This window comes from Poecilia formosa, unplaced genomic scaffold (assembly GCF_000485575.1).
Source record: "Poecilia formosa unplaced genomic scaffold, Poecilia_formosa-5.1.2 Scaffold39, whole genome shotgun sequence".
Classification (NCBI taxonomy): Eukaryota; Metazoa; Chordata; class Actinopteri; order Cyprinodontiformes; family Poeciliidae; genus Poecilia; species Poecilia formosa.
Genome location: NW_006799978.1, coordinates 865225 through 880660, shown reverse-complemented (window position 1 = coordinate 880660; position 15436 = coordinate 865225). Strand labels below are relative to the sequence as shown.

The following is a 15436-nucleotide window of genomic DNA, read 5'->3' as shown; positions in this document are numbered from 1 at the left end:
ATGCTTAGAGAGATGCATTTTTATATCTCAAATACTGATATATTTTACCTTTTCACTACAATAGCTAGTAGCTAGTGGGGTTACGCTGTGGTCCATGGCCCGCCAGAGTACCAGTGGTTCATTGTATGCAAACATTCTGAACAAAGAGAGATGGATGATATCCTACCATCACTGCTGCCGCGTGGGACCAGGACATCCGGCGACGGAGTCTGTTGCGAGCGCGAGCCGAAGGAGTCCAGGCTGTCGAATGAATCTTCGCGTCCGTGGCGTGGCGGGGAGAGCGAGTCACTGCGTTCAGAGTCCCAGCAGTCGATGTAGCCACTGTCCCGAATGCTGCGTTGAGGACTTTCTGCCGCCTCTGCCTCCTACATTATGAGGAAATAGGAAAAACACAATCAGACTTTTTGGTTTCTAAAATGTGAACTAAAGAAAAGGGTGAAACAAATATAATTTAATCCAATTTATTAAAAGAAATCCAGCGTCTAAATGTTACACTTTAGACTTTGAAACCTCTCAGATAATTCCACAGTCCTCCCACATCTGTTTAGTCAACAACCTTTCCAAAATATCCTCATTATCTTCTGCCTACATCCTTTCTCATTACTCTCTCTTCGCCTTAGTGACCTTCCCCTTTTTCTGCTGACAGCTGAAATGTGTCTTTGGTACTAGTGGAAGGTGGAGAAAGACCTTTCCTGTCAACCAAATGACTTCCTTTTCCTGACCCCATAACACTTTGCTATAGCTTCTCCAGCCTTGCATAAATCTCTGTATTGAACGTTCCACAGTGGGTGGGAATTGTGTTTGACAGTGACATATTCGTTATTTGTTTTGGTCATATAAGAATGACCAGGGATATAAAGGCTTCCTTCCTTCTGGTGCAGTCAGATTCACCTGGTTCAGGCTTTTCACTCAGCTTTAATAAATAAAGGAAGCATTGAGTATAATGTGTTGCCAATCAGAAGTGAATAAATTTTGCAGTTTTATGGAACTCCCCTGTTATTCCAGTATTTTATTTATTGGAAAAAAAGGTTTTGTTTTGTCCATATGCCACATATGAACATCTGGTAAACTAATTCTCCTGACTTGGCAGTAATTCATCTGTTTAATAGACAGAGAAATGATGTGACAATGTGGAAGAAATTTCAGGCAGGGTGACATCATGGGTATGAATGATTGTCACAGGAAGATTTGCAAAACCAATTCTAATATCACTCCGTCCTTCTGGACAGCAACAGCAGGATTTCCAGAGGAATCTAGTTTATGAAGGTCATGACTGGACCTCAGGTGGTTGATGCTGTCATCTCTCTGAGATCACTTCTCAAATATTTCCTGACATCAAGAGGTCCAAAAACATTCCTTTACTGAATCCTGAACCAAGTGACACAGCAGAGACTGTTTGTGTCTCATTTCTGGCCATACTGGTTAGAAGTAAACTTCCTCATACTGAGATTATCAACATATTAATATAATAAAATACTAAAAACATTATGGTTCATTAAAATACGACTTTAAAGACCTTTCGCATTTGTGACAGCAAGCCCTCAAACTCTTTTAGGTCCAGCGTGGGCCCGTTGTAGGAGGTGCAGCTGTTGGCAGCGCGACCGAGCCAGTAGATGGTGATTAAAACCTGCAGGGGAGAAATGGATCAAATTATCACAAAACTCAAGTGACATCTGGTTTGTTGGGATAATGGTAAGCATGGAACAAACAGATTTATATGCCTGATCAAACCAACAAAGCTTTCAATGCTCTCCTCTTAGCAGATATCAAATGAATCAGATATATTTACGTCCAGTATACTATAAATGATTAAAAGAATATTATTTTGGTGTGCCAAAATAATACCTATGCCACCAACATAAGTAGTAGTTTATGCTTAATTCATACAAAGCATGTTATGAATTTCTCAAGAGTTTATAGTGAGTGCTATTTTAATTAATCAAAAATATTATTTTTATGATTTAACTTATTTTGTGCTTAAATTATCAAACTTATGGTCTTAGTTCTTGACCATAAGGAAATTCTAATTTCATTGGGAACATGGAGCATCATAGCTGAATCCAACATGTTTCAGGGTGGGTGGATAGAGCTTCTTGTCTCACAATTTGCTGCCAGTGAGTCTTTTCTGGCTTTTCAAACTTAAAGAATACCCTGTGGAAAAATATCATCACTCTCTCAAAGTTAGAAAAGTCTAAAATTATTAAAAAAAAAAAAAGATTAACAATCACTAAGCAGTGCAGGAAATTTGGGTGTAGGCGTGCCTTGAAAGACAATCCTTTATGATATGATTTTCATAGTGGGTGGGAGGTTTGCTGCCTACACAAGGAAGTGCAGAATGGTTTACAATCATCAACATTATATAACATGCAAGTTACATTTCAAAAAATTTAAGTGCAGCTTTTACAAATAAAAAAAAAAAGTACAGTACTTTGTAAAAAAAACATGTTTTAGATGTGGTCTCAAGTATACTAGATGAAAGATTTCTGTTTGTAGTCTTGGTCCCTAGCGCCAGCGAACAGGGATTCACTGTCGATTTGGTAAAATGATCAACAAACGCACTGTTTCAGCAGTTCAGGTAAGTCACACACAGCTCTATGACTCGTATACTGACCTTTGAATTGGCCACTGTGATTTATTGAATAAATTATTGGGTCAGTTTTGCCTCTCTTTGACTACAGAAACATTACAGAACAAGTAGCTGGACTACTCTGCTGTTTAGTTGGACCATTTGCAACCCAATGATCCAGGGATCCACTGAGTGTGAAAGAGGAAACAAAGCAGAAGTCATTGGAAGTTTCTTTGCAGTCAGCTTAATGTGTAAAATGCAGAATGTACAGACTGAGGCTGACATCACACAGGGCTGCACCTTTAGCACTGTTGGCGGGGTGATTCCAGCTATATTTACAGTGTCCATGTCAACCTGTACTCCACAGGGACAGCTTTGATAAGAAGGCTCAGCCAGGCTTAATGTGGTAATTGCAGTGGCACCGTCAATGTAAACAGCTTCTGCCATTCAAATACACAGAGAGGACAAGCAAAGGGTTGGGCCTGCTGATCAGAGGGAAGCATGACGCCAAATGAGTCGCTTGCTGTGATCCTGAGTGAACTTTAAATGCAATGAGTTCTTTATTTTGAGTAACAGGTCAGAAGTACTTAGTGGAGAACATACCATTTGTAAATTAACTAATTAAAAGCTTAAGAAGTGATATTTTTTTAAATCTTATTTTTTGTGATCATCTCCATGAAGTTCAATATTTCTCTAGGCTAATGACAGAACTTTTAAGTCTCTCTGTAGAGTGCCAGTCTGAAAGGTCTCAAATCTTCTGATTTAGGAACTCAAATTGGGGCAGGAGTCAATAATACCACTGAGTTCTATGGTGGATGTGTTTTGCACCAGTTCAACAGATTGGTTTCCCAAAACGTCTTTGATGACTTTTGACTGCTGTTCTGATTTATTTTCATTCACTTTATACATTTATCAATTTTGGTAGTGAATTTCATCATCTACCCCAGAGGTTCCCAAACTGTGGGGCGCGCCCCCTTGGGGAGGTGCGGTGCCATTGCACGGGGGGCGCAGAAAGCCGTCTGGATGAAAGAAAAACAAAACAAAAAAACAAAACATGAACGCTGTATATGCTGGATTTTTACCTTAGAATGGCCAACTCTGTTATTCCTATGTTAATTTGATACAGTAGCGGCTTCCACACTTCCCATATTTGTGTCCTCTGTCACTTTTATTAGTAGTTAAAACTGTTTAATCCGTTGTTAACATGTTGTAACCTGTTTTTCCGAGCCACATTTAACACAACATGAGCACTACGACACTCGCGCTGGGTTTACACCTGTGAAGGAGACCTGCTGCTGCTGTGCGGAGCTACGCAGGTGTGTTAGAATCACGGCAGCAAACCAGCAAAACGCAAAGAGCTTTTCACAGTTTTTCCCCCAAACTAACAGCCTGAGTTCAGTGATGCTGTTGGATGCAGGTGAAGTTAGCTAAAAGATGAATAGCTAATATCAATACATCACCTTAAGCTTAACAAGTAGCCTGTAGGCTACCGATGTTGGTGTCTATGTCCAGCTATGTACATTTATTTTGCCCCCCAAAAAAGTTAGACAGGGAGTCTCTAACTTTTTAAGTCTCTAAGAATCCCCCCCCACACACACACGCCGTTCAACCAGACAGCATAGGGCACGGGGGGGAGGGGCAGAAAATGTTTGGAAACCGCTGGGGGGGCCCAGGAGAAAAAGTTTGGGAACCACTGATCTACCCATCTACCATAAGCTAAAAGCCTGAAACCAACAGAAAAAGAAAACTTGTGAGAAGCGATGACCTTTAAACCTTATCACAAGCATCATGTAGCTCAGCAAAGTACAGCACTCCAGTGTCACCAGCATAATGGGCAAATCTCCAGTGAATGTAGGTCGCAACCAAATGTGTTCCACATGTTCACTATTGAGCTCTAAATAGATCCACATTGATCCCAAATACAAAACCATAGTGAAAAGCATCATATGTCTGTTCTAGCACCATTTACACAAGAAACACCAAACCAACGAGCTGACAACTGTCAAACCAAAACTCCAACATCAGCGCTGAGAAGCACCAGGTGAAAGGAAACATTTGTTTAAAACGAGTCAGTGGAGTTTTGAGTGGCAGCAAAATCAACAAGAGGCCTCAGAGAGAGAAGTGTGTCACACTTACTTTACCTCATCAGTTTCAGCAGCTGTCTGCTGTGACATATGGCCTGTCAACGAGGATCTAGTGGAAAGATACGGTCGCCAAGCACCAAAAAACAAAAATAAAATCAACTGGGATGTGAACAACTATTCACATGAGTACTTATGTTTTAACCCACACTAAGTGTGGTTTCCAATACAAAGAAACAAAAAACGCTCCACTGGCTGTTCACATCTTCTCCTGCTTAACAAGCACATAACCAATGCAGTGATATTCCACTCCTCCAGGCAGACTCTTTTCAACATAACATCAAATCTGTTTGCTAAACAGCTTTATGACCACATCAGCAGATTCTTCTCACAGCAGATTCTTCACCTCTTAATATTTGATGCGCTGCAGAGACAGCCCCTGTCCAATCCTAGTCCTCAGTCTTCAGTGTGCAAGGCAAATCCACAGTGGACGTCACACAAGCAGATCCGAGCTAAAGCATCATCGACTGGCAATTTGAGAATCATTTCCTCTGCAGCTGTAAATGCTGGCTAACACAGCAGAGACTCAATGTGTTTAGTCAGCTAAATGAGCCAGCAGGAGAGGTGAGCTCTGCAATGTCACACATATGAACTTGCTCAGTGCACACCAGCATCACAGAGAGAGTGAAGGGACGGAGAACGAGTGGAACTGCTCCGACTGCAGAGTGGGCAGGGCTAGCACAGCACCTTCTGCTTCTTAAAGAGCCATTAAAAAAAAAGAAGAGCGAGAGCTATGTTGGAGCAGATAATAAAGAAAGTAAGGTTACTAAAATCCCATTTCTGCAGGAGAGAAATGTTTTCTGACAACACAGATAGTAACTCCATGAAATTTAACAAACCTAATTAGACTCAACAGAAAAGGAAGATGGAAACAAAGTCACAGCAGTCCAAACAGACAGTGTGTCAAAATACTGGTTTCAAAACCAATCATGCATTTAGCTCACAAACAAATTACAACAATCTAATCCAATGGCAACACTTACATTCTTGAGCCTTCGGCTGCAGTCGCTTCCCCTGGAGAAAAAGACAGAGATGTGTGAGGAATTGGAATACAGGTTGCACAGATTTCAGGGAAGACTAATGTACTAGAACCGTTACTTCACCTTTTACTCAGCAGTTTCAGAGTATTTGTTTTTCAGTTTTAATCAGCAAGTGTGAAATAATAGACATACACTCAGATAAATTGCTAATGATCAGAATCAGATTGTTTTCAGCTTGATCAGCCCTGTAGTGAACAAGAATGCCTCACATTAGTCATTTACCTCCAGGAAATACTTTTCTCTAAGTCAGCCAAATGTCCTTGTTAGACTTTAGGTTAAGTGAAGAAAAAAAAAACTTCAAATGTGCAGAAAATCTCTTCTTTGTTGAATGTACAAAAATTTTCTACCTGTAAAAAGGTCAAACATTAATCTAGGTTGATTTTAATAGCTTGGTATACTGGCTAAATTTTAATTAATTAATGAACCTTACTTTAACTCCACTGAATGGCTGAAAAATCTTTTTTGATCAGTGAATTTATCGTACATAAGCTCTATGACGTGATACTGACAAATCTTTTCAGTTGGGACACCAGTGCTGAGGGAAGAAAACAACATTTACTTATTTCATTATTATGAGCAAGACATTCAGCAGATGACAGGAAAAAGAAATGCAACATTCAGCATCCTGAATGGCACTGGTGTTGCACTGATTAATTCAACTACATGTTAAAGCTTCCAACTTGCTTCCAAGTTTAAAATAATTTTTATGTATTATTTAATAAAAACTTTAACAAAGTATTGAACTGGAACTTGGTATCGGCTCATGTCTTAAATGAGTTTGATCAGTATTAGAGTTAAATATCATCTGTATCAGGACAGCCCTACTAAAAATACTAAAGACATTTTTCATATTTTACCAAACATTTCAGTTATCTTTATATCATGCCAAATGAAATGGATGCAATAAAAAAGAAACTATTGAAAATGATAAATTTTAAGGTTTTATTGTAATTTCTCCACAATTAACATTTTTCAAAATTTATGTTTTTGTTTGTTGTTGCAACACATGAATAACTGCAACACATAAAATAATAAATGTGCACAAGTTACAAAAGGTTAAGAAATTGCAGAAGACAGATTCATTTCATGCTTGAGGTTTAAGAAGTAAACCATAACTTTAAGGATGAATACTGGGTTGCAGTAATATAACCAAATTCCTACATTATGAGTATGTTTCTAAGGAGGCTCCAGGTCAAACTCACTCAGCAGGTAACTGACACCTAAATAGCAGGTATTCGAGTTTCCCAGAGACCAGAGAAACAAACAGTGAGATTGAAGGTGAGGAAGAAGAAGTAGCTGCAGGGGATGATCCATAAACACTTCTTCTTTTGTTCATCCTGGTTCTCTGTCAGTCTAACAGATGAAGACAAGCTGCTTTTTCTCTGCCATCACTCAGATGATGCACAAATAATTCACATTCCACAAGACATTAGCTCACATAGAGGCTACAGTTAAAGAATACATCCGTTACATTACGTCCCTTTTAACCCGTCAGTCAGGGATTTTATGGAGAAGTGTCAAAGTTGAACAAGGTTTCAGAGATGTGGAGTTTTTAATTTCCCTTTGTTTTTTGTTTTTATTAAAAAGGCAAACAAATCTTTATGTACATAATTTTTATCTTTAAGCACATTTTTACCATGCATCCAAATGTGTTTAAAAGACTTTTAAAATACATTTGGTGAATTACTTTTTTCAGTTAGGTGTTTGTAAATTAATAAGATGTGATCTATAAGAGAATTAATAAAAATATTCACACATAAGGGTAACATATTTTGTACATTTTACACACTTCATGTTCTGAGATGAGCTTGGACAACCAGTTCTTAGATCAAACGTCTTTTTACAGAAGAGTAAATTCCTCCTCAGTGAAGCAGTGCGTCTCCTGTCACTGAAGGACAAGAAAACAGCATCCTGAACAGCACAGGGTTACATAACCACTGGAAAAAGCACAGGGTCACTGGAACAATGACACCTCAGTTTCCTCTCAGATCCAACTTAATGCTGCAGACTTCCATTGTCTTTTTGGTTTTGTTTAAAGAAAGACAGAAAGAATAAATAAACCAGCCACAAACAACCATACTCACAGAAAGAAACACCCACCCAAGAAAGAGGGCGTGAAGGAACCTAACGAACAAATCTTACTTGGATTTTACTAGCTTTGCATACCCAGGTTGAGTGCCTTTCAGCTGCAGCTAACAAGAGGTACTTTACTCACAAATATGCAGACAACTCTCAAAAAGATAAATCTATCAATTCTAAACAAGACCCTATAAAAGTAAAAGAATGAGGTCTGATTTCAAATCAGAATTTACTATATATAATTCTATATGAAATAAGTTTGTTTAGAAAATGTGCAAAGTAATGTGTAAAGTAAAAATAAAGAGTTATTAATTTTTATGCTATTGATAAAATACAAACTGACAAATAATGGATTGTTACATCCATGTGGATGTAAATATCTCCAAATAATGAAAAAACAGACATTTACAAACATGTTTCATTGTAAAACCTATGTAAACATTAGTTTCTACACATACAGAGATCCCCTCGTCCTGACAGAATCCCTAAAGCAGCTGCTCCCGACTACAGCTAAGATTAGCACTTATCCTCTCATCTGACTTGCAGAAGCAGCTTCCTAAGTCCTTCTGTGAATGAAACCCTGTTAAACACATTTAGCATCAGAACAGAGCATGCCAAGCACACCGAGAGACACCTGCACATTCACACAAACACTTACACTGCATGTATAAACCATAACATGCACTTGGTTTTGTTACCAAGCAACAAAGCAGGAGTCATGGCTGAGTGAGTGATGCAAAGCCTTTTGTTGTACGTTGACAGAGACCAGTTGTGTCAAACAGACATGCCATTGTTTCTGCATCGACAGGCTTGTCCAAACTTCCTTTCACTGTCATTTACTAATTTATGTTGCTGTGAACTGCATGATTGTCTAATGGGGGCTGACTGACAGCACGAGACGGGGAAAAAAAAGCACAATCAGTGTTTAACAAAAGCTTTCTGTTGACATACAGCTGAAGTGCTCCGTGGCCTTCAGTCTGTATAAAGCTGAATAAAATAGATAACTCATTCCATATTTAATAGCCACAACAGAAACTATTCCTGTATCTATGACGCATTGATTTCTCAGCTTGTGACCTGAACTGGCTCATTTTCAATTTGACCAGCTGCGACTGCTTACTGCCATATTGGAAAATCAGATTTTGCTGCAATAAAGTGAGTGTGAGCACAAAATACAGTCAGCAGAGATCCAAAGTCAGAAAGTTCTAGTTGCTTTTTAAAAAAATATTCAAGATAAAACTGAATTATTGAATTTTTCCTCATAAATAATTCCACAGTTTGTGGTTATAAAGTTTGCCTCTGTGAGAAGCAACCCTGTCTGATAAATTCCAGTTTGTGTGAGTTTTACAACACACAAACTTTTAAAATGACACAAAGAAGAAAATATAAATTACTGGTTTGGAGAGAATCAACCAGGCTCCGCAAAGCATAATTTCATTAGATGCTGACCGTACGTTTGGCTGTAACAAACAAGATGGAGAGGTTGCAAACAAGCATGGATGACACATCTCACAAATCTGAGAGAGGCCACCCTTCCCAGCTGCAGGTTTAGACTTTCAGCAATTTCTGAGTTTTGTGCCTCAGTAGACTCACACAGATTCACCAATGGATGAGAAAGTATGATAGAGTGCTTCCATCTTTCCTTCAGCGCATTAACTCTTCTACGGAGAGCCAAAAAACTACTATATGCAAGCGTACTAATATTTTTTGCAACACTGAGGAACAATGGAAGTCTGTAGCTTTAAGTCACACATGAGAAGAAACTGAGGTGCCATTTCCACTGGTTTATAGTAAGACATAGAATTTCCAGGTGGAAATTTTATTTACACTTGTACAAAAGTAACTACTGTGCACATGCATCATCGTTTTTTTTTGTTTTTTTTTGCTAGATTAGAGACAGAAGTTTAAAATTGCAGTCAATATTTGACCCCAGAGTTCATACAGTCCTCTGGAGATTCTGTAAAAATTTTCAAACATAACCTGAAAGCATGGAAGAGTAACCACACATCTCAGAATCAGAGGACATTTGAGGTAAAGATCAAAGGTTCGGCCAATTAGGACATATCCAAACATTTATTCCATGATCTCAACTCATTTCCTGTTAAAGAAACAGACACATTTGTTGGCATCCCAGGTAAAGACGTGTGAAAATTTAAGATGAAATTGTTTTGTTGCATTTAAAAGTCGAAAGCTTAAAAGCATTTAAAAGTTCTGTTGCAATTAAAAGTTGAAACATCTTTTAATTTCTATTATATTAAACAGATTAATTATTATACAAAAAATAATTATGTTATGAAAATCACTGGTGGAAGAATTACTTGTATCTCTGCAGTTTAAGCTTTGCACAACACGTATTGTTGAACTGGCCATCTGTTTTGATCCTTATGCTGCTGGAAGATCCAGTGATGCCTCATTCGGAGTTTCCTGGCAGAGGCCACCAGATGTTTATTTAAAATCTTCCAGTATTGCAGAGATCCATGACGCCTTGCATTTTACCATTGCTCCCAGGCCTTTGAAAGACAAACGCCCTCGCAGCATCACAGATTCTTTTTCATACATTTATCCATTGTTGCACATATGATTTGATGTGAAACAAATATTGTTGCTGGAAAGCTCAATCATAGTCTAATTCAGAGGTTCCCAAACTGTGGGAGAGCCGGAAAGCCGACTGGATGAAAAAAACAAACAAACAAAAACAAAACATGAACACTGTATGCGCTGGGTTTTTACCTTAGAATGGCCAACTCTCTGTTATTCCTATGTCAATTTGATACAGTAGAGGCTTCCACACTTCCCATATCTGTGTCCTCTGTCACTTTTATCAGCAGTTAAAACCGTTTAATCCATTGTTAACGTGTCGTAACCTGTTTTTCCAAGCCGCCTTTAAACGCAACATGAGCGCTACAATGCTTGTGCTGGGTTTACACCGTGCGGCAGTGAAGGAGACCTGCTGCTGCTGGGCGGAGCTACGTAGGTTTGTTAGAATCACGGCAGCAAACCAGCAAAACGCAAAGACCTTTTCACAGTTTTCCCCCAAGCTAACCGACTGAGTTGAGTAAAGCTGTTGGATGCAGATAATGTTAGCTAAAGGATGACTAGCTAATATCAATACAGCACCTTAAGCTTAACAAGTACCTTGTAGGCTACCAATGTTGTTGTCTATGTCCAGCTTCGTAAATTCATTTTGCTCCCCCAAAAAGTTAGAGACAGGGATTCTCTAAGAATCCTCTTCTTTGAGTCTTACCTGGCAGCAGGACGTGTGGATGTGTCCTGCAGGTCTCCTGGGTCAAACAGCTGTGAGCCTTTAAGTCCCAACTCCTCACAGCCTCGAAGAAAAACACTCAGGTTGTCCTGTGCAGAAAGGAAACAAACGGCAGGTCAAAAATAAAAGGATGCAATTAACCAGTCTGTCTTAGTAATAACAATAAACTGCAATATTCAAGAGTAGCTCATGACTGTGATCGAGTCATTATTAGTATTTCCTGTACATAAATACATGAAAAAGCTTTTTGAGCTTTCAGGCCAGCCAGACAAGTTTAACATCAAAGTTATGTTAAAAATCTGAAGTTTTCTGCATCCTTAAGCCAAACAAGCCACCCGTCTCTGGTTAGAATGAAAATATGAATACCTGTTGAATGAAAGGTTATATGCCCAAGTTGGGAACATCTTTTTTTAGATTCCACCAACTTTCATTCTTCAGCTTCTGATCTGAGAAAAATATTTTCACCCTTATAACCCGTCATCATGCCCCCCTTTCTCATTGGTCATTCCTTTCCTCCATTGCTTAGATTTCACTCTGCCCCGATCGCTGCAGTCCTTCGCTCTTCTCCTGTGTATGCTCTGACAATGTCTTTGTTGGATGCAACCTGAGTCAAGTTCTCTCATGTTCCCAGGTTCTCCCCCCCTCTCTTGCCAGCTCTCTTTGTGCTTCTTTCAGAGGGCTACAACTGAAGCCCTTCCCTCTCTTTCCCTCTAAGGGTGTCACCATTTCCTCTTCACCTCGGTTGTCCTAAGCCCCATTTCCCTCTTATATGATCATATTTATATCCAACATGAGGTTATTCATGTTATATATGAAAAAGTGGATCTAAGTGCACCCTTTGGGATTTGCAGCAAAACTTTGAGCAAATGGATATTTTAGTTTTCTACACTTGCATGGCTGCAAACATAAGCACAGCATGGAAAACACTTGTTCTCACGGTCCTTTTGCACTTGGAGCAAAACATTGCCTCCAAACCCACCCTGCAGCTTCCTGTGTTTTTGGGACGGGGCCATCTGTGCTCTCCTGGTGGGGGGACCCCACCCACAGATTGATACACACACATATCTCTCCACAAAAAGGCTCAGCAGTTTCTTCAACCAGTTTAACTTCAGAAAGGGAACACTAACGCTGGGATCAACTGCACCGCATACAAAATTATTTTTTTTTTTTAGAGTATCAGCACATCCATCATCCTTCTCTGTTGGTTTCAAGTCCTTTTAATCAGATGCCACAGAAATGTTGGAGTAACCAGTTTTCTCCTGCTGCATGTAGAGTTGTGCATGTGCCCTTCCCCCACCTGTTGCCACACACTGTCAATCAGCTGGTTGAATAAGGCTGTTAAACTTTTCCTTACCTTGCACGACAGACAAATGTAACCAAAATAAATAAATCCATTAAGTCATTATGAAAATATCCCTTTGCAATTTTTTTAACATATTGACATAAATCTTCAGTTTATTCCACTTTCAATAAGGAGTTTGGAGTTTTTAACATGAACAAATTCTCTGCCAGAAAGTAAGATCAACAATGATCTCTGATCTACATACCAGGGGTCACTGGGTGTAGAAATAACAAAATCAGACAGTATCAAGTGACAAAGCACCAAACTGCAAAAAATGATGGGCCCCTATGTGAGCTGGGTGTTCTGTAATACAGGAGGCAGGAAACTGGGCGTTTACCCACACAGATGAGTGACAGCTGAATATGTTTGTAGAAAGACTGTAATGTCAAAGGTCAACAAAAAGTTTTGGTTACTTCAGTCAAAAAAAATAATTAACCTTAAAAAAATCAGCAGAACTCAAACAATATGGTAACATAATGGAAACCAAGTCAGACTTCCTGTATAGCAAAATGACACACCACATAATTTAAGATTATTATTTATAGGCCTGGCAGAAAGCAAAATAATTTCAGATGAACCAAGAAGTTTGTTTCTGGCAGGCAATGAGACGGGCTTCTCTCAAAAGATAACAAACCAACGTAATTAAAGCATCAAATATAATTTATAAAGCAAACAAAGGAAATTGTTCCAAAACAAAAGATAAAATAAAGCAAGGCATCAAATGCTCAATTCCAATAGTGCTTGTCAGGAAAAAAAAAAGCATTGTTTCAAACACGTTAAACATTTTAAAACTAAATGAGCGAAAACTTCATCTTCACGCAGCAAACTCTGAAAAACAGATAATCTCAAGATACTAAAGGAGTGCACATTTTTTATAGGTATTTTTGGCCTTATTGACCTTTATTTCACAGTAGATTGATAGGAGGCCTGTGAACATGGGTCTCGCGCTCTACCCACTGCGCCCCAAGAAGCACACGTTTTTAATAAAAATCAAATTAGCTGGAATTTAAAACTGATCTTGCCATTTGAATCATTATTGTTAAAATACCAGCTTTAAATGATCTGCATAACTGGCAAGGAATGCTTTTTGAAAATGAGAAGGGGATCCCTCGCTGAAATGTCTATTTACACTGAAAAACACAAGAGAATTCATAGTAGGCTGGAAACAGCCACTGCAGTCACAGAGGTCAAACTGCCAAAGCTATGAGGTGGTTGTTCTAATTACAAAACTGTCTAAACCCCACAGAGACTCATTTTCCCATTAGTCTCCAAACAGGAAGAGGAAGGGGGGAGGGCTGTGTTTTATTATGATGGGGCAGATAACAGCAAACTCCTTGTTTATGCGTTTCTCACCTCTATAATCACAGCCAAGACAAAGGAGAAAAGTGTGCAAAAGCAACAGAATTATGAAACTCAGAGAGAATAAAGGGACCCATTGTTCAGACATAAAAAGCCCCTGAAGGTGTAGGGTTCTTATAACATTACTTTTTATGTCAAATTACTTATGTAAACATGTCTTTCCAGTAGATTGTTTATTGTCCCTTTGGGCCAATTAGTAATGGTTAATTCCTGTTTTTCTGGTCTTGTAATTGTGTAGTCAACTACTGTAAATGATTGGATGTTTTCTTTGTAATGTTGTTTTATGCTTCAGTGATTTGTGCTTCAGATACATTATATTTAAAAAAGATGCATTTAACAAAATACAATGATCAGAATAACTTTAAATGTTATTTAAGAGTTAATAAAAACGATGAAGCAAAACCGTGGGGAACCACAAAAGCTACCAACAAAAACGAAAACAAAATAAAAAAATAACATAAAAAACAAACCACAAAAACACACAAACACCCAAAACTCATAAACGAATAAGCGATTGTTCCTAATTTCAAACATTACTCACTTCAGAATAGAGTGCATCATAAAGTACTGCATGTGAAAATCCAGAAAAGACTCGCTGGCAGCAACTTAGACAAGAAGCTCCATCCACCCACCCTGGACATGTTGGATTCAGCCATGATTCTCCACGTTCTAAAATAAATTAAGGTTTAGCATAGAACTAATAGTTTCTAATTACGATACCTCACTTTAAATCCTGACAAATTCAACAACCCTTATATGTGAGTTGCAAAGGTTTTGATCAAACTTCATTGACAATATTTCATTTCTTACTCCATAATATTGAAAATCACATTGGACATTAGTGTTTGGAAGAATTAAAACAATATTGCAAGATATTGCTACAGTTCATTGATCTGCATTTGCCCAGAAAATTCAGCTTGATGTCAAACTGGGAACCCTCCATATCACGTACCTACATGGCAAACTCTAAAGGCCAGAGTTAGCATGCTAACTGTAAAATTTTATGACAGGATAATAAGAAAAAAGAAACACTGAACAAGTGTGGCCTGATTGAAAGAAGAAGCCTCATTTTCCTAAAAGAAAAGAATAGAACTAAAAAATAAAAATGCTTTATAGTAACACCTAGAAGCATACTTGAGGTTTGCAGCCAAAGGACAAGGCCTCCCTTGCAGTCATTGAGTCGAAAGAAAACTCCTCCATATACACGTGTCTTATAGGATAAAGACATATGTAAGATCCATCTGACTGCTACATCTTGGAACAATTGCACCATCTGTATGACAATGATCTTAAACACTCTAGCAAATTGAAAGTGAAGGGCTGAAAAAAGAAAGAACCAAAAGGTTCAATCAAACTCCAGGCCTCAGCCTGACTAAAATACTGAGGCAAAACCTGAAGAAATCTGTTTATACTAATGCAATAATGTAAAGAGTTGTGGTCCAAATTTGATCCATGTTGATTTGAAAGAGTAAAAATGTTTCATGGAAAAGAAAGAATTTATTTTCCACTTGATTCTGAAGACAATCATGATTACCATGGTTTAAAATCATGTTTTGGAGTCTTTTGATTCAGTGAAAGAAATTAAGGCTAGATATGAGATCCTCCATTCTGAACTGTGGTTAGAGGTCAGATTAGTAAAAACTAACT

General features: G+C 38.4%; 1 protein-coding gene across 8 annotated transcripts in view; it reads right to left on the bottom strand.

Moving 5' to 3' along the window:
- Window positions 1–15436, bottom strand: part of LOC103137307 (LIM and calponin homology domains-containing protein 1) — an 80115-nt gene that overhangs the window by 25174 nt on the left and 39505 nt on the right. For 7 of the 8 annotated variants that reach the window (XM_016670915.1, XM_016670916.1, XM_016670917.1 and 4 more), the window contains exons 4-7: window positions 11071–11177; window positions 5691–5721; window positions 1517–1627; window positions 167–365 (exon numbers count right to left, since the gene is read on the bottom strand). In XM_016670915.1, the coding sequence (XP_016526401.1) occupies window positions 167–365; window positions 1517–1627; window positions 5691–5721; window positions 11071–11177 (448 nt within the window). Of the gene's footprint in view, window positions 1–166; window positions 366–1516; window positions 1628–5053; window positions 5334–5690; window positions 5722–11070; window positions 11178–15436 lie in introns of those variants that run through there. The other variant, XM_016670921.1, reaches the window with a different exon arrangement.